The sequence below is a fragment of the Salvelinus alpinus genome, chromosome 18 (genome assembly GCF_045679555.1).
Source record: "Salvelinus alpinus chromosome 18, SLU_Salpinus.1, whole genome shotgun sequence".
Taxonomy (NCBI): domain Eukaryota; kingdom Metazoa; phylum Chordata; class Actinopteri; order Salmoniformes; family Salmonidae; genus Salvelinus; species Salvelinus alpinus.
Genome location: NC_092103.1, coordinates 45,548,301 through 45,567,500, shown reverse-complemented (window position 1 = coordinate 45,567,500; position 19,200 = coordinate 45,548,301). Strand labels below are relative to the sequence as shown.

General features: G+C 48.6%; 1 protein-coding gene across 3 annotated transcripts in view; it reads right to left on the bottom strand.

Moving 5' to 3' along the window:
* LOC139544405 (protein Shroom3-like) overlaps nucleotides 1-19,200 on the bottom strand; it is a 162,545-nt gene that overhangs the window by 15,810 nt on the left and 127,535 nt on the right. For all 3 annotated transcript variants that reach the window (XR_011668863.1, XM_071351452.1, XM_071351453.1), the window contains 9 exons: nucleotides 12,354-12,473; nucleotides 11,329-12,069; nucleotides 9,158-10,714; nucleotides 8,335-9,025; nucleotides 7,228-8,022; nucleotides 2,466-2,548; nucleotides 1,520-1,760; nucleotides 709-1,277; nucleotides 96-503 (listed from right to left, as the gene is read on the bottom strand). Coding sequence is in view for 2 of the 3 variants with exons in the window: in XM_071351452.1 (XP_071207553.1) it covers nucleotides 96-503; nucleotides 709-1,277; nucleotides 1,520-1,760; nucleotides 2,466-2,548; nucleotides 7,228-8,022; nucleotides 8,335-9,025; nucleotides 9,158-10,714; nucleotides 11,329-12,069; nucleotides 12,354-12,473 (5,205 nt within the window). In the remaining variant the exon portion in view is untranslated. The remainder of the gene's footprint in view (nucleotides 1-95; nucleotides 504-708; nucleotides 1,278-1,519; nucleotides 1,761-2,465; nucleotides 2,549-7,227; nucleotides 8,023-8,334; nucleotides 9,026-9,157; nucleotides 10,715-11,328; nucleotides 12,070-12,353; nucleotides 12,474-19,200) is intronic.

Below are 19,200 nucleotides of genomic sequence, written 5' to 3'. Positions count from 1 at the left end.
CATACTTCCTTAGTCCCGCTGGATAACCAGACCTCACCCCACCTCTCTCCTCCTCCCCTCCCGTCCCCTCTTCCCTTGTCTCCTCCCCCTCTCACCTGTCCTCCAGCCAGGTGCTGCTCCTACGGCGTTGCCACGGCAACCTCCCTCCCCCAGCGGGGAAGATCTCTTCCATCAGGTCCATAGTGCTGGTCCGTCCGCCCCCGGGCCAGGTGTCCACCATCGGGCTCAGGGTCTTATCCCCCCGGGACACCAGCTGTCTGACCAGGGCTTCCACCCTCAGCTCCCCAGCAGACCTCTCCCTCCTGGCCAGGAGATGGTACTCTAACCCCAGGCTTTCCTTACCGCTAGGCCCCTGCTGGGGATCTGGGATACTGCTGCTGGGGTCGATGGGGGTCTGGTGGGTCGGGGTCTCAGGCTGGGGGATAGAGGGGGGGACTGTCTGAGGGGAAGGGGAGGAGATAGATGGTCTTCTCTCTGGACACACAGCCTCCACGAACTCACAGCTGCATGGACAGAAACAGACGGTACACATGGCAGTAATGATGAGGAGACAATTTTCTAAAAGATTGAACATTTCAACATTGTTGCATTATATCAGGTGTTATGTTGATCTTGTCAGTGTCTCTTTGTCTATGCACATTAGAATAGTGGAAAAAAACGTTGTTATATTGTGCAGTAGTAATGTGTGGCGGTGACAGCATGTTGTACCTGTTGAAGTGCTGTAGCTCAGGATGATGCTCCTCTCTGTCTGGGGGTGAGCAGGAGGGGAGGAGGAGAAGGGGAGGAGGAGGAGGGAAGTCCTCTGTGATGTCCGTCTCCCTGATGGGGAGCGGGGGAGGAGGAGGGGAGGGAGGGGCCAGCTCCTGGAGGAACACCTCGTCATAGTCCTGTAAGGAGACTATTGGAGGGACTACCTGTGTGGGCGGGGCTATGTGTAAGGGCGGGGTCTCCTGCAGGTTGGACTCTGAGATGCGGAGGGAGAGCAGGGGGTGTGGTCTGGAAGAGGTTTTAGGAGGAGGTGGGGTTGGAGAGGTCTTAGGTAGGATGGTCTTTGGTACGGTAGCCGGACTCTCTATGGGGAAGTCTTTCAGGGTCTCCTCTGAAGTGCTGGTGTCTGATGAGGCCAGTCTGGTCCTGGTCTGCAGATTCTGGTTCTGGTTCTGATGTGCTGTGGGGCTCTGCCTGGTCTCTGGGGACATGGCTCTGGGAGCCTCAACCTGCGACAGGCAGGGGAAGGCGATGGCATCCAGGTTTCCCTGGCCTAACCTCTCACTGACCTGAATAAATTCATGAATACTTCATTATCCCTGAGGGGAAATGTGTCTGGTAACAACATAGGCCTTCCTGACATCTAGAATACATCACAAGCCAAACTCTATTTTGGCCAGGTCATTACTGTCAAAGAGAATGTGTTCTCAATTATTTACCTGGTTAAATAAAGGCAACACAAAAACTTAGATACAAAATGCATCACAGGACATTCAGTCGGACAGACAGCCAGACAGACAGATAGACATACCTGCCAGTCAAGGCTAGTGCTGGGGCTGGTGCCTGGGGAGGAGAAGGGGCAGGGTAGACCTACAGAGGCAGCCAGGCCGGATGTACTAAGGGCCCGCTGACGATCGGGGTTCCTCTGCCTCTCTCTCCTCATCACAGGGGTGTTGCTTTGGGAAGGACCCTGATTCAGCAGGTAGTGGGTGGCCACATACTGGGACTGGGAGGCTGAGACGGGACGCTTTGAACGCTGCTTGTCCATGGACCTGGAAAGAAATTAACACACACACACACACACACACACACACAAGACTGTTGAGTATGAGCTTCTACCCTTCTTTCCAATCACATCCATCCCTGGCATGCCATTTTTCATCCATGTTTGCCAGGGGGTTTTCCCTACTAAATGCCAGGAATTCTGCACCAACCAGGACAATCCTGCTCTAAAATAGCAGCGAACAGAACAGTAGAACACTGACCAAGTAAGGCGCTGACCAGGGGCTATTACCTTAAAAAGTCTGCTGCATGTTTCAAAAATTAAAAAAAACTTTTCTCAGTTCCCATCATCAACGTAGTTCTTTGAGAGGAAAAATGTGAGAGATCATCAGAAACTATGGGATGACTAAAGTGGAAAACACTTTGGCCTTAACTACTAAGACAAGTATGTGAGGAGTACTGTTGGTTATTTCCCCGTTGTATATGTAATGAATTTGACAGACGCACAGACGGCGTGAGTCCCAAATGTACATTTGTTTACATGTGAGTCATTTAGCAGACGCTCTTATCCAGAGAGACTTTTTTTCTTCTGCTAATGGCCAATAGCATCCTATTTCCTATGTAGTGCACTACTTTTTGACCAGAGTTCAATGGGCCCTGAGCTCTATGGGTCCTGGTCATAAGGAGTGCACTATATAGGGAATAGGGTTCCGATTGGGGTGTACACAAAAGGTTCTGTCTCTATGGAAACAAACCTGTTGTTGTCATTGTGTGTGAACAGCTGGGGTTCATTAGAAAAGTCCGGAAACATCCTCAGATCTCCTCCTGTCACGAAGTCCTGAAAGGAGAGAGGGATGGAGAGAGAAAGAGAGAGGGCGGAGGCAGAGAGGGAGAGAGGGCGATGGGGGGGGGGGTCGGGGGGGTAGAGAGAAAAAGAGAGCGAGGGAGAGAGAGAGAGAGCGATGGGGGTGGGGGATGGGTAGAGAGAGAGCGAGCGAGAGAGAGCGATGGGGGTGGGGGATGGGTAGAGAGAGAGCGAGCGAGCGAGAGAAAAAGAGCGAGAGAGAGAGAGAGATGGGGGTGGGGGATGGGTAGAGAGAGAGCGAGCGAGAGAAAAAGAGAGCGAGAGAGAGATGGTTACTTTGTGAGAGGAGGATGAGGTAAACCATAACATTCCAGAGTGATTCAGGCTGACACAGAAGTTATGGATATTGATTTATTTAGGAAAAACCCACCCACAGTAGGATTGGAAAACAGCAGTCTCTGGTCCAAAGTAGTGCACTAGATAGGGAATAGGATGATATTTGGACGGACATTTTATGATTATTAGTGTTTACGTTGAGTATAAATATTCAGGGGGGTATACTTCCCCTGGCGATGGAGTCACGGTGGGTTTATACTGTAGCAATGTTAGAGAGGATGATTCATAGTGGGATTATGTCTCCACGCTGGTGCTGTGTGTGTGTGTGTGTGTGTGTGTGTGTGTGTGTGTGTGTGTGTGTGTGTGTGTGTGTGTGTGTGTGTGTGTGTGTGTGTTTCTCCGGATTGGTATGTGCAGTGAGATCGTCAGTAAGTCTGTAAGCACTCAGAGCGAGAGAGTCGCTACATACACTACCATTGTCTTCCGTCAGATGGCGTCATCCTAACACGACACTCAGTTGCCAGGAGCGTGGAACTCATCTCCAGATTTTGTCCGCCAGCCAGCTTTCTGATAAAGTTTTACTGCACCAAAGTTCTAGGTCTGTTCTCAGAAATTGGCTTCGACAGCTGGCACTGGTGTGGCTTGGTACTTTGTAACATTTGATCGATGTGATAACGTCGTAGCATTAGCATTAGCTAACGCAGTCAGCTGCTGCAGAACTCGGTGCACTAATCATGGCAGAACAGCAACTTATGAAAACTCATTGTGTTATTGACGATCGCTCTTATACTGACTCAGATCTTTCCGACTCGTTCAGTCAAAATAATAAATCTTTCATTTCGTTCATTTGAGTCAGTAATGCCTGGAGCATGCAGAACCCCCTTCCGGCGAACGATGAACTAAAAAACTTGAAATAATCATGATTCTACAAGCCCCTCGTTCACCATAGGGGCATAGCGACAGGAAGTAGGGGGCATAGCCACAGGAAGTAGGGGTGCTGAGGATGCTGGAGCACCCCCCTGAAAAACATTTCAAAAATATATGAATCACAAAAAATGTAATAAACATTTTCACAACAAGTAGTGCACTAGGCCTTTATTAGTCCTGTATTAGAGTAGTACTAACCCTTTACTAGTCCTGTATTAGAGTAGTACTAACCCTTTACTAGTCCTGTATTAGAGTAGTACTAACCCTTTACTAGTCCTGTTTTAGAGTAGTACTAACCCTTTACTAGTCCTGTATTAGAGTAGTACTAACCCTTTACTAGTCCTGTATTAGAGTAGTACTAACCCTTTACTAGTCCTGTATTAGAGTAGTACTAACCCTTTACTAGTCCTGTATTAGAGTAGTACTAATCCTTTACTAGTCCTGTATTAGAGTAGTACTAACCCTTTACTAGTCCTGTATTAGAGTAGTACTAACCCTTTACTAGTCCTGTATTAGAGTAGTACTAACCCTTTACTAGTCCTGTATTAGAGTAGTACTAACCCTAACCCTTTACTAGTTCTGTATTAAAGTAGTACTAACCCTTTACTAGTTCTGTATTAGAGTAGTACTAACCCTTTACTAGTCCTGTATTAGAGTAGTACTAACCCTTTACTAGTCCTGTATTAGAGTAGTACTAACCCTTTACTAGTCCTGTATTAGAGTAGTACTAACCCTTTACTAGTCCTGTATTAGAGTAGTACTAACCCTTTACTAGTCCTGTATTAGAGTAGTACTAACCCTTTACTAGTCCTGTATTAGAGTAGTACTAACCCTTTACTAGTCCTGTATTAGAGTAGTACTAACCCTTTACTAGTCCTGTATTAGAGTAGTACTAACCCTTTACTAGTCCTGTATTAGAGTAGTACTAACCCTTTACTAGTCCTGTATTAAAGTAGTACTAACCCTTTACTAGTCCTGTATTAGAGTAGTACTAACCCTTTACTAGTCCTGTATTAGAGTAGTACTAACCCTTTACTAGTCCTGTATTAGAGTAGTACTAATCCTTTACTAGTCCTGTATTAGAGTAGTACTAACCCTTTACTAGTCCTGTATTAGAGTAGTACTAATCCTTTACTAGTCCTGTATTAGAGTAGTACTAACCCTTTACTAGTCCTATATTAGAGTAGTACTAACCCTAAACCTTTACTAGTCCTGTATTAGAGTAGTACTAACCCTTTACTAGTCCTGTATTAGAGTAGTACTAACCCTTTACTAGTCCTGTATTAGAGTAGTACTAATCCTTTACTAGTCCTGTATTAGAGTAGTACTAACCCTTTACTAGTCCTGTATTAGAGTAGTACTAACCCTAAACCTTTACTAGTCCTGTATTAGAGTAGTACTAACCCTTTACTAGTCCTGTATTAGAGTAGTACTAACCCTTTACTAGTCCTGTATTAGAGTAGTACTAACCCTTTACTAGTTCTGTATTAGAGTAGTACTAACCCTTTACTAGTCCTGTATTAGAGTAGTACTAACCCTTTACTAGTCCTGTATTAGAGTAGTACTAACCCTTTACTAGTCCTGTATTAGAGTAGTACTAACCCTTTACTAGTCCTGTATTAGAGTAGTACTAACCCTTTACTAGTCCTGTATTAGAGTAGTACTAACCCTTTACTAGTCCTGTATTAGAGTAGTACTAACCCTTTACTAGTCCTGTATTAGAGTAGTACTAACCCTTTACTAGTCCTGTATTAGAGTAGTACTAACCCTTTACTAGTCCTGTATTAGAGTAGTACTAACCCCTTTACTAGTCCTGTATTAGAGTAGTACTAACCCTTTACTAGTCCTGTATTAGCGGACCCATAGAGTGTCTGTAGAGCATGCTACACATTTTAGCGCCTCCACCCACCAACATCTTCTCGCGGCTATGCATTTGGGGCTTATTGGAGCCGTCATCTGTGACTGAAACCTATGGTCGGATTCGCGTTTATCGTCGAAGGAATGAGCGTTACACCGAGGCCTGTACTCTGGAGCGGGATCGATTTGGAGGTGGAGGGTCCGTCATGGTCTGGGGCGGTGTGTCACAGCATCATCGGACTGAGCTTGTTGTCATTGCAGGCAATCTCAACGCTGTGCGTTACAGGGAAGACATCCTCCTCCCTCATGTGGTACCCTTCCTGCAGGCTCATCCTGACATGACCGTCCAGCATGACAATGCCACCAGCCATACTGCTCGTTCTGTGTGTGATTTCCTGCAAGATAGGAATGTCTGTGTTCTGCCATGGCCCACTAAGAGCCCGGATCTCAATCCCATTGAGCAAGTCTGGTACCTGTTGGATCGGACGGTGAAGGCTAGGCCCATTACCCCCAGAAATGTCCGGGAACTTGCAGGTGCCTTGGTGGAAGAGTGCGGTAACATCTCACAGCAAGAACTGGCAAATCTGGTGCAGTCCATGAGGAGGAGATGCACTGCAGTACTTAATGCAGCTGGTGGCCACACCAGATACTGACTGTTACCCCTTTGTTCAGGGACACATTATTCCATGTCTGTTAGTCACATGCCTGTGGAACTTGTTCAGTTTATGTCTCTTATGTTCATACAAATATTTACACAAGTTAAGTTTGCTGAAAATAAACGCAGTTAGGGCCTCCCGGGTGGCGCAGTGGTCTAGGGCAATGCATCGCAGCGCTAGCTGTGCCACCAGAGACTCTGGGTTCGCGCCCAGGCTCTGTCGCAGCCGGCCGCGCCCGGGAGGTCCGTGGGGCGACGCACAATTGGCCTAGCGTCGTCTGTGTTTGGGAGGGTTTGGCCGGTCGGAATATCCTTGTCTCATCGCGCACCAGCGACTCCTGTTTGCGCTAACCAAGGTAGCTAGGTGCACGGTGTTTCCTCCGACACATTGGTGCGGCTGGCTTCCGGGTTGGAGGCGCGCTGTGTTAAGAAGCAGTGCGGCTTGGTTGGGTTGTGTTTCGAAGGACGCGTGGCTTTCGACCTTCGTCTCTCCCGAGCCCGTACGGGAGTTGTAGCGATGAGACTGCGATGAGTTAGTAACTACTAACAATTGGATACCACGAAATTGGGGAGAAAAGGGGATAAAATTAAAAAAATAATAATAAACGCAGTTGACAGTGAGAGGACATTTCTTTTTTTGCTGAGTTTATATATATATTTGTAAAAACATATATGGGGGATTGGAAATGATGCCGACAATTACATTGATAGAAGCTACAATCTATCTGCAATATCTACCCCTTAAAAAAACTAAAGACAACACAAAGAGATCTGGGACCAGGCTAGTTAATATACCATCTAACCTGAGATATACAGCTAAAACTAGACCTAAAGTCACCTGTTTTTATGGAACTGAATCGCATGGTGCTTCTATTTTGGTCTTGTACCAGAGTAACATTTCATTCACAAAAAAAAATCTAAAAGATAGAGAGTGTACCTGGTTGAGCCTCTCTACAGAGGGCGAGGAGCGGGATCTGAAGTGCTGTGGTGCAGGCCTCTCCTCCGAGTGCTCTAGAAGATCCTCCGCTGAGGCCGACTTCCCAGAGCTCCGGGCTGGAGTCGCTCTTTCAAAGGACCCATCGCCTCGCTGGCTCCGGAAAGCCTCGTAGGCCTTGGCTGGTGCTGGTGCTGGTGCTGGTGCTGGTACTGGTGCTGGTGCTGGCACTCCCTCCAGAGGCCTGTTGGATCCAAATCCAGTGGGGTATTGGTGGGAGGTGGAGACTGAGGTGGGGACCTGGGCATGGATGTGTGGTGCAGTCACCCTGCCTGGGTATACACTGCCCTGGAGCTGCAGACCGGGAGGCAGGGTGGAGCAGAGCCTCTCCTCACCAGAGAGGCTGCTGTCTGGGCCAAACAGCTCCTGGAGAGAGGCTAGGCTGGTGGTGGAGGTGGAAGAGACACTCTGGGTGTCTGTGAAGGGCTGGAGGTAAGCACTGTGAGGCCGGTGACGATGCCGTCTCCCCTCGGACCTGTCCCTGTCTGTCCTCCAGCCTCTCTTCCTCTCCATGTAGTCAGCCAGGGCATCCTGCTGCAGTTGCCAGAGCTCCGGCCGGGAGACGGCTAGACCAGCCTGGGAGCCCTGGAGGGCCTGGGGATCCTGAGAGCTGGAGCTCAGGCTGCGACTGGTTGCCACCTCAAACATCCTCCTGCGGTCTGCCACGCTGGTCTCTGTGCCTGGGAACAGGATCTGGTGGTGCTGGGCACTCCTCCTCGGGTCAGACTCTAACCCCACCTAGAAGATAGGCACAGAGTCAGTGCAGCTCCCCTGAATGGAGAGGCAGTAAGGTAGCAAGGTGACGTTGCATGAAGTAAACGCATAGTGGGTCAATTTCCACAACAACTAAGAGCGTTAAAGCCTGAGACTAAACCACACTGTAGCAGTGCAAAGCACATCCATGCACAGATCATCTGTGTGACTGTGATTGCGCTCATCTCAATATCGGCGGTGGTGTATTGTTGCAATGCCATCTCGCTGAGTCTACCTTTAAGTACTTTGTTCCAAGACAAAACAGCAGGAGATGGCATCCTGGATACGTTCACCTACCTCGTGCATGTTCTCTGGCTCGGAGTACGATCTCTTCTTCTGCTCCATGGTGAGCCTCTTACGCCCACCAATTCGGGCCGGGACTGGTGGGCCCAAGGCTGGGACACTGGGGAGCTCTGGGGGGTTGAACATCTCGGGATTGGGGGTGACAAGGTGCCTCTCTCTGGGGGTGTGAGGGGAGGGAGAGGTGGTTGGGGCTGGGACTGGGTCTGGGGTGGTGATCGTGTGCCTCTCTTTGGGGGTGTGAGGGGAGGGAGAGGTGGTTGGGGCTGGGACTGGGTCTGGGGTGGTGATCGTGTGCCTCTCTTTGGGGGTGTGAGGGGACAGAGAAGTGGCTGGGGCGGAGGCTGGTACAGTGGTGGTGACAATGGAGGGTTTGGGACCGGTCTTGGGGGCCATTGCCTTCCTCTCCAAGGATAAGTGCTTAGCGGGGACGGGAGGGGCGTTGTTGTTGACACCAGGAGGGGCGTTGTTGTTGACACCAGGAAGTGGGTTGTTGTTGACACCAGGAGGTGGGTTGTTGGAGCTCTGGTTAGAGCTGGAGCTGATTCCCAGGTCCCTGCGTCTAAAGGAGGTGGATCGGAGCACCTTGGACTGGGCGTCCTTGATACTGTCCCTGTAGGCCCGGTTAAAGGATGTGTCCTGGATGGTCCCCAGTAGGTCCTGCAGGTCATCCCTCCAATGGAACTCTCTGTCAGAATCACAATCACTTTTTATTAGCCACGCACATTAACATGTACCAGGAAGTAGACCTGGTCAAATGGTTCTGACCACAATAAACTGAACAGATATAATTCACATTTAGGTACATTAGAGCAGTTACCTGTCCCTGTCATGGCCGTTCTCCTCCTGGCCCTCCTGGCTACCCAGTTGGAAGGTGCTCATACTCCTCTGTAGGGCCGAGCCAGGGTGAGGGTCCAGGGGGTTAGGCTGGTGGTGGGGGTCCCTGGAGCTCTGGGGCTTGGCCTGGTCACAACTCCCTGGCCTCTGCCGCTCTGCGTAATGATGACCCTTGTGGGCCACCGTACTTTTCCCATGATGTGAGCTAGAGGAGGAGCTCTGTGTTCTGCAGGGGCTGCTGGGGCTGTTGCTTCTCTCCAGCATGTTACGCAGGTCATCCATACCAGCACCATAGCTCATGGCCCTCTCATGGTGCTTGTGCTGAGGCTGAGTTGGACGGGAGGAGGAGGAGGAGGGTCCCAGGTTGGTGTGGCTGGCATTGATGCTATGACTCCTCTGCTTCCTCTGCTCTTGGCGCTCGAACCGGTTTACCTTCTCCAGGACAGACGGGCTCCTCTGGTGGCTGCTCTGACTCCTAGCGGAGCTCTCTGGACTGGCACAGCGCTGGACCTCCGCTAGGGCATTCTCTAGCCGGGTCAGGGGGTGCTCTGGTCCCCTCTGGTTCTTCTGGTGGTGGGGTGGACTGGGGTCGCTGTAGTGCCGGAGGGGGGACCTGGACCTCTGGTTGTTGACCCGATGATCAGGCCCCTGGGCTGGGGTACTGCTAATCCTGATCCCCTGAGGAACGTGGCCCTTGGATATCTTAGTGGGCATGGTAGTAGGAGGCTGAGGGTCTGGATGGCTGTGTTCAGTGTGTCTGACCTGTCCCTGTTGATGCTTCTCAGTGTAACTCTCTGAGCCCTGGGAATACCTGGGTACCCTCTCTCTCTGCGGCTGGACTGGAGTGTACGGGTCTCTCCTCTCCTGACCTATGGACTGGGCTGAGGAGGGTCTGTACACCTGACCCTGTCCATGACCCTGCTGGCTCTGCCTTCGGGAGACGGTCTGTCCCTCCCCCTTCAAATAAGACGTGTAGAGACCCAGTTTGGTTTGGGTCTCCTCATGTCCTCTGTCACCCCCTCTGTTAACAGGCTGGGCTGGCTGTATGGTTGGAGGCTGAGCTAAGTCATGATGCTGAGGCTGGTTGGAACAGGTGACATAGGAGTTGAAAGTGTTGCTTTGGTATCCGTTCTCTACAGATACCTCAATCCCTGTATCCACACTGATCCCCAGCCCTAACGCCTGGAGCTCTCTCTGTCTGCTCAGACTGCTCTCCCTGGCCAGGCCTGTATCCACACTGATCCCCAGCCCTAACGCCTGGAGATCTCTCTGTCTGCTCAGACTGCTCTCCCTGGCCAGGCCTGTATCCACACTGATCCCCAGCCCTAACGCCTGGAGATCTCTCTGTCTGCTCAGACTGCTCTCCCTGGCCAGGCCTGGGTACACACTGCTGGGGTTGCTGGTGGGCATCTGTGCATAGTGGGTCTCCGGAGGGGGCACGGGGTAGATGCCCTGGGGCGACATGAGGCGGCCAGATGTATTCTGGGGCTGAGGGGGCTGGGGGACCTGACCCACGCCCTGTTTGGGCTTGATGGTGGGGCTAGAAGAAGAGGAAGAAGCTTTATTCATTCAACAAGGAGAAACTGGAACAAACACAACATACAGCAACAACGGAACAGGTACCTGACAAAATAATAGAAACACTTGAGTAAATGAGGGATACAAAGTACAGTGCAATTCGGGAAAGTATTCAGACCCCTGACTTATTCCACATTTTGTTACATTACAGCGTTATTCTAAAATTGATTAAATAATTCCCCCCCTCATCAATCTACACACAATACCCCATAATGACAAAGCTAAAACAGGTTTTAAAAATGTTGGAAAATCTATTTAAAAAAAAAAGGAAAAACAGCAAATACTTATTTGCATAAGTATTCAGACTGTTTGCTATGAGACTCTAAATGGAGCTCAGGTGCATCCTGTTTCCATTGATCATCCTTGAGATGTTTCTACAACTTGACTGAGCTGTGGTAAATTCAATTGATTGGATATGATTTGGAAAGGCACACAGATGTCTATATAAGGTCCCACAGTTGACAGTGCATCTCAGTGATGTCTACATGTAGACAGAGCACTAATGTCAGGTTAAAAAAACACAGCTTCTAACTCCTTCCGCAGAAGCCAATGAATACAATAGAATAGACTAAATACCTGCTCTCAGGACTCTTCTCTATGACGGTGTGGAGCTGGCCCTCGGCCCCGTAGGAGCCCTTCCCCGAGCCGGAGGCCACGGACCCAGAGGAGTGGTGCCAGGAGGAGGTGGACCCCTTGTGGAGAGCCCTAAGGGAGCGAGTCTGCTCCAGGCTGGACCAGGAATTGGGCCTTTCGTGGTGCCTGATCGCCGCGTAGCTGTCACTCCGCATGGGAGGAGGCGGCGCCCCCTTCAGGCTTTCATAGGAACTGCAGCCGGCGGACTGAGACTGGCCCCAGATCGGCCCAACGCTGTGTCGTTTGGGGTTATTACCATGGTTATTACCGCCGTTGCTTCCGCCACTGCTGTTACTACAGCTACTGCTGCCGCGGTGACAGGAGGCCTTGCCCCCACTACGAGAACCCACCCTGCCGGCCTCGTGGTTGCGTAGCAACGCAGCGGAGCTGACCTCGTGCTCTTGGGCACCTCCCTGCTGGGGGTCGTAGACCGTACGGACGTATCGGATGTCAGCATGCTGCATGCCCTCCGACACGGCCCCTCCCCCTCCTCCGCTAACCCCACCCCTCTGTGGAACTGTCTCCATGGAGTATGACCTCTCCTTACTAAAGGTCGGAGCGGCCGCTAGGTACTCTGGGATACTGGAGCTGGTAGAGAAGGAGGAGTAGGCTGAGTCTCTCTTGCTGTGAAGGTGGTCCATACTGTTGGAAGACTTGGAGGCAGACAGCTGGTGGCAGGAAGAACTGGAGAGAGGAGAGGAGAGGAGAGCGAGGGAGAGGGAGAGGAGAGAGAGAAGTGGAGAGGAGAGGAGAGAGAAGTGGAGAGGAGAGGAGAGGAGAGGAGAGGAGAGGAGAGGAGAGGGGAGGGAAGGGAAGGGAAGGGGAGTGGAGAGTAGTTATTTGATCCTTACTTGATTGAATGATTTGATTAGATATTAAAGGTAGCAGGCTGCTCCACCGGAGACAGACAGCATTACCCACATTGAAAATGATTGAGGATAAAAAGGCCATATTAACAAGAGCAGCACCTGTAGGCGGGGTGGCTGTGGTGCTCCCCAAGGCTCTCCATACTTCCTCTAGAACTGTACTGGTCTGGACTCTTCCTCAGGTAACCTGGGTCGTAACCCGACAGGTCTGTAGTGGACGCACTGAGCAGAGGAGAGAGATGGAAAGAGAGAGAGTTACATTTCAAATAATTTAGAGAAGTCAGCAATAGACTCGTAACCAAAGAGTTACCGGATAAAATTTCTACCATTCATAGGTTTCTGGTTGTTTGGAAACCATGATCATCACTATGGACTGTAAAGACCACGTCATAGCACAACCTTGAGAGATCTCATTACTGTGCTAGTACATATCATTACTATGCTAATACATATCATTACTGTGCCAGTACATATCATTACTGTGCTAATACATATCATTACTATGCTAATACATACCATTACTATGCTAATACATATCATTACAGTGCTAATACATATCATTACTATGCCAATACATATCATTACTGTGCTAGTACATATCATTACTATGCTAGTACATATCATTACTATGCTAATACATATCATTACTGTGCTAGTACATATCATTACTATGCTAATACATATCATTACTATGCTAATACATATCATTACTGTGCCAGTACATATCATTACTATGCTAGTACATATCATTACTGTGCTAATACATATCATTAATGTGCTATTAAATCTCATTCCTGTGCTATTAAATCTCATTCCTGTGCTAGTAAATCTCATTCCTGTGCTAGTAAATCTCATTCCTGTGCTATTAAATCTCATTCCTGTGCTAGTACATATCATTACTGTGCTAGTAAATATCATTACTCTGCTAGTACATATCATTCCTGTGCTAGTAAATCTCATTGTCATGGGTCTTCGAAGAATTCATCATTAACCACTCGGAGAGACATGACATCAGAGAGACTGGTTCCACGTCCCAAATGCCACCACATTCCCTACATAGTACACTACTACTGACCAGGGCCCATATTCCCTACATAGTACACTACTACTGACCAGGTCCCATATTCCCTACATAGTACACTACTACGGACCAGGGCCCATATTCCCTACATAGTACACTACTACGGACCAGGGCCCATATTCCCTACATAGTACACTACTACGGACCAGGGCCCATATTCCCTACATAGTACACTACTACGGACCAGGGCCCATATTCCCTACATAGTACACTACTACGGACCAGGGCCCATATTCCCTACATAGTACACTACTACGGACCAGGGCCCACATTCCCTACATAGTACACTACTACGGACCAGGGCCCATATTCCCTACATAGTACACTACTACGGACCAGGGCCCATATTCCCTACATAGTACACTACTACGGACCAGGGCCCATATTCCCTACATAGTACACTACTACGGACCAGGGCCCATATTCCCTACATAGTACACCCACAACTGACCAGGGCCCATATTCCCTACATAGTACACTACTACGGACCAGGGCCCATATTCCCTACATAGTACACTACTACTGACCAGGGCCCATATTCCCTACATAGTACACTACTACTGGCTAGGGACAGGTCACTGTGTGTAGTCTACATGTCTGTGTGTGTAGTCTACATGTCTGTGTGTAGTCTACATGTCTGTGTGTAGTCTGCATGTCTGTGTGTAGTCTGTGTGTAGTCTGCATGTCTGTGTGTAGTCTGCATGTCTGTGTGTAGTCTGCATGTCTGTGTGTAGTCTGCATGTCTGTGTGTAGTGTGCATGTCTGTGTGTAGTCTGCATGTCTGTGTGTAGTCTGCATGTCTGTGTGTAGTCTGCATGTCTGTGTGTAGTCTGCATGTCTGTGTGTAGTCTACATGTCTGTGTGTAGTCTGCATGCCTGTGTGTAGTCTGTGTGTAGTCTGCATGTCTGTGTGTAGTCTGTGTGTAGTCTGCATGTCTGTGTGTAGTCTACATGTATGTGTGTGTAGTCTACATGTCTGTGTGTAGTCTGCATGTCTGTGTGTAGTCTACATGTATGTGTGTGTAGTCTACATGTCTGTGTGTAGTCTGCATGTCTGTGTGTAGTCTACATGTCTGTGTGTTGGGGGATGGTGGAGACCCAGTGTTGGTTGGTATTTCTGCAGCAGTAATGAATGTGATGAGGTTGATGAATGTGATGAGTGTGATGAATGTAATGAGTGTGATGAATGTGATGAGGTCGTCACAGCTCTGGGATCAGCACAATCCCTCTCATAGCAACGTTCCCTCATCCATGAGCAACACTGTTGCAACTCCCTCTCCTGCATTACTCTCAGAACTGGAGAGGCTGCAATATGTCTCTCTCTCTCTCTCTCTCTCTCTCTCTCTCTCTCTCTCTCTCTCTCTCTCTCTCTCTCTCTCTCTCTCTCTCTCTCTCTCTCTCTCTCTCTCTCTCTCTCTCTCTCTCTCTCTCTCTCTCTCTCTCTCTCTCTCTCTCTCTCTCTCTCTCTCTCTCTCTCTCTCTCTCTCTCTCTCTCTCTCTCTCTCTCTCTCTCTCTCTCTCTCTCTCTCTCTCTCTCTCTCTCTCTCTCTCTCTCTCTCTCTCTCTCTCTGCAAATAACACTGCAACCGCATTGGACGAGCCAAGACGCTCTGAGTAGGAGTCAGAGTTGTCATGGGAACGGTAGAGGTGAGGTGTCATCAGGAATGTCCCTCTGTAGTTGAAAGATGACGTCAATACCCACCTCCCCTATCTTTTTATGTGTGTGTGTGTGTGTTTGTTCCTTTCTTATCTAACATCACTGAGTGATAGCGCCTCATTGACTAAACCCCAATAACATGTAAACAAGCTGTTCTGTCCACATCTACATTACAGGCAGTTGGCTCAAACGTCATTTTTATGTGTCTCAGTCTAAAATAATATACTACCGTTCTCTGAGAAAAACAGCTGAGTTAAACTGAGCACCAGGAGAGTGGTAGGATATATTCCAAATGGGATCCTATTCCCTATATAGGCACTACTTTAAATTAAATGGCACCCTATTCCCTATATAGGCACTACTTTAAATTAAATGGCACTACTGACTTCCCGACCATCCGGTGTCAATTACCGGTACCCCCCTGTATATAGCCTCCACATTGACTCTGTACCGGTACCCCCTGTATATAGCCTCCACATTGACTCTGTACCGGTACCCCCTGTATATAGCCTCCACATTGACTCTGTACCGGTACCCCCCTGTATATAGCCTCCACATTGACTCTGTACCGGTACCCCCCTGTATATAGCCTCCACATTGACTCTGTACCGGTACCCCCTGTATATAGCCTCCACATTGACTCTGTACCAGTACCTCCTGTATATAGCCTCCACATTGACTCTGTACCGGTACCCCCTGTATATAGCCTCCACATTGACTCTGTACCGGTACCCCCCTGTATATAGCCTCCACATTGACTCTGTACCGGTACCCCCCTGTATATAGCCTCCACATTGACTCTGTACCGGTACCCACTGTATATAGCCTCCACATTGACTCTGTACCGTAACACCCTGTATATAGCCTCCACATTGACTCTGTACCGTAACACCCTGTATATAGCCTCCACATTGACTCGGTACCGTAACACCCTGTATATAGCCTCCACATTGACTCTGTACCGGTACCCCCTGTAAAAAGCCTCCACATTGACTCTGTACCGTAACACCCTGTATATAGCCTCCACATTGACTCTGTACCGTAACACCCTGTATATAGCCTCCATATTGACTCTGTACCAGTACCTCCTGTATATAGCCTCCACATTGACTCTGTACCGGTACCCCTGTATATAGCCTCCACATTGACTCTGTACCGGTACCCCCTGTATATAGCCTCCACATTGACTATGTACCGGTACCCCCTGTATATAGCCTCCACATTGACTCTGTACCGGTACCCCCTGTATATAGCCTCCACATTGACTCTGTACCGGTACCCCCTGTATATAGCCTCCACATTGACTCTGTACCGGTACCCCCTGTATATAGCCTCCACATTGACTCTGTACCGGTACCCCCTGTAAATAGCCTCCACATTGACTCTGTACCGGTACCCCCTGTATATAGCCTCCACATTGACTCTGTACCGGTACCCACTGTATATAGCCTCCACATTGACTCTGTACCGGTACCCCCTGTATATAGCCTCCACATTGACTCTGTACCGGTACCCCCTGTATATAGCCTCCACATTGACTCTGTACCGGTACCCCCTGTATATAGCCTCCACATTGACTCTGTACCGGTACCCCCTGTATATAGTCTCCACATTGACTCTGTACCGGTACCCCCTGTATATAGCCTCCACATTGACTATGTACCGGTACCCCCTGTATATAGCCTCCACATTGACTCTGTACCGGTACCCCCCTGTATATAGCCTCCACATTGACTCTGTACCGGTACCCCCCTGTATATAGCCTCCACATTGACTCTGTACCGGTACCCCCTGTATATAGCCTCCACATTGACTCTGTACCAGTACCTCCTGTATATAGCCTCCACATTGACTCTGTACCGGTACCCCCTGTATATAGCCTCCACATTGACTCTGTACCGGTACCCCCCTGTATATAGCCTCCACATTGACTCTGTACCGGTACCCCCTGTATATAGCCTCCACATTGACTCTGTACCGGTACCCACTGTATATAGCCTCCACATTGACTCTGTACCGTAACACCCTGTATATAGCCTCCACATTGACTCTGTACCGTAACACCCTGTATATAGCCTCCACATTGACTCGGTACCGTAACACCCTGTATATAGCCTCCACATTGACTCTGTACCGGTACCCCCTGTAAAAAGCCTCCACATTGACTCTGTACCGTAACACCCTGTATATAGCCTCCACATTGACTCTGTACCGTAACACCCTGTATATAGCCTCCATATTGACTCTGTACCGGTACCCCCTGTATATAGCCTCCACATTTACTCTGTACCGTAACACCCTGTATATAGCCTCCACATTGACTCTGTACCGGTACCCCTGTATATAGCCTCCATATTGACTCTGTAACGGTATCCCCTGTATATAGCCTCCACATTGACTCTGTACCGGTACCCCCTGTATATAGCCTCCACATTAACTCTGTACCGTAACACCCTGTATATAGCCTCCACATTGACTCTGTACCGGTACCCTCTGTATATAGCCTCCACATTGACTCTGTACCGGTACCCCCTGTATATAGCCTCCACATTGACTCTGTACCGGTACCTCCTGTATATAGCCTCCACATTGACTCTGTACCGGTACCCCCTGTAAATAGCCTCCACATTGACTCTGTACCGGTACCCCCCTGTATATAGCCTCCACATTGACTCTGTACCGGTACCCACTGTATATAGCCTCCACATTGACTCTGTACCGGTACCCCCTGTATATAGCCTCCACATTGACTCTGTACCGTAACACCCTGTATATAGCCTCCACATTGACTCTGTACCGTAACACCCTGTATATAGCCTCCACATTGACTCTGTACCGGTACCCCCTGTATATAGCCTCCACATTGACTCTGTACCGGTACCCCCTGTATATAGCCTCCACATTGACTCTGTACCGGTACCCCCTGTATATAGCCTCCACATTGACTATGTACCGGTACCCCCTGTATATAGCCTCCACATTGACTCTGTACCGGTACCCCCTGTATATAGCCTCCACATTGACTCTGTACCGGTACCCCCTGTATATAGCCTCCACATTGACTCTGTACCGGTACCCCCTGTATATAGCCTCCACATTGACTCTGTACCGGTACCCCCTGTAAATAGCCTCCACATTGACTCTGTACCGGTACCCCCCTGTATATAGCCTCCACATTGACTCTGTACCGGTACCCACTGTATATAGCCTCCACATTGACTCTGTACCGGTACCCCCTGTATATAGCCTCCACATTGACTCTGTACTGTAACACCCTGTATATAGCCTCCACATTGACTCTGTACCAGTACCCCCTGTAAATAGCCTCCACATTGACTCTGTACCGGTACCCCCTGTATATAGCCTCCACATTGACTCTGTACCGGTACCCACTGTATATAGCCTCCACATTGACTCTGTACCGGTACCACCTGTATATAGCCTCCACATTGACTCTGTACCGTAACACCCTATATAAAGCCCTGCTATTGTTATTTACTGCTGCTATTTAATTATTTGTTATTCTTGTCTTACTTTTTTTTGTTGTTGTTATTTTCTTAAAACTGCATTGTTGGTTAAAGGCTTGTACGTCAGCATTTCAATGTAACACCTGTTGTATTCGGCGCATTTGACAAATACAATTTGATTTGATTTGATCCCACTATATTTGTCACTACTGCAAGATAGTGAAAAAGCAGCAGCGAAGGGGGAACCGTGCACAGTATGGATCATTCTGATTAACCTTCGATTACAGATTAATTCTAGACTTGGTAACTTTCATTCCAAATTAACAAAATAGTAAAAACATGATTTTCAAAAAAAACTTTAAATTGAATCTAGAGAAAAAGTATATTGTTCTGTAACATGTTCCATATTGATTGTATGAATCTGAAACTTGTTGATTGATTGAATTGCGTACGCATCTAATTATTTATGTTGTTAGATGTTTAAATGATCACATCTTTATTTAGGCAAAATAACAGGCGTTTTGGTGTCAAGTATCGATCAAACAGATAAATAGAGGACTCTAGGTGGATATAACTCATTTTAGTATAGACATTGCCATTGAGGTCTTCCACCATTTAAAAGTTGTCAACTGTGTGGGGATTCCTAAGGGTTGGGAGTGATCAACCAATGACCAGAGAGCCTTGTCTTCTTCAAATCGGGTTGCCTATGGTTTGTAAACCAAAAGTCGAAGGTAATATCCAGGA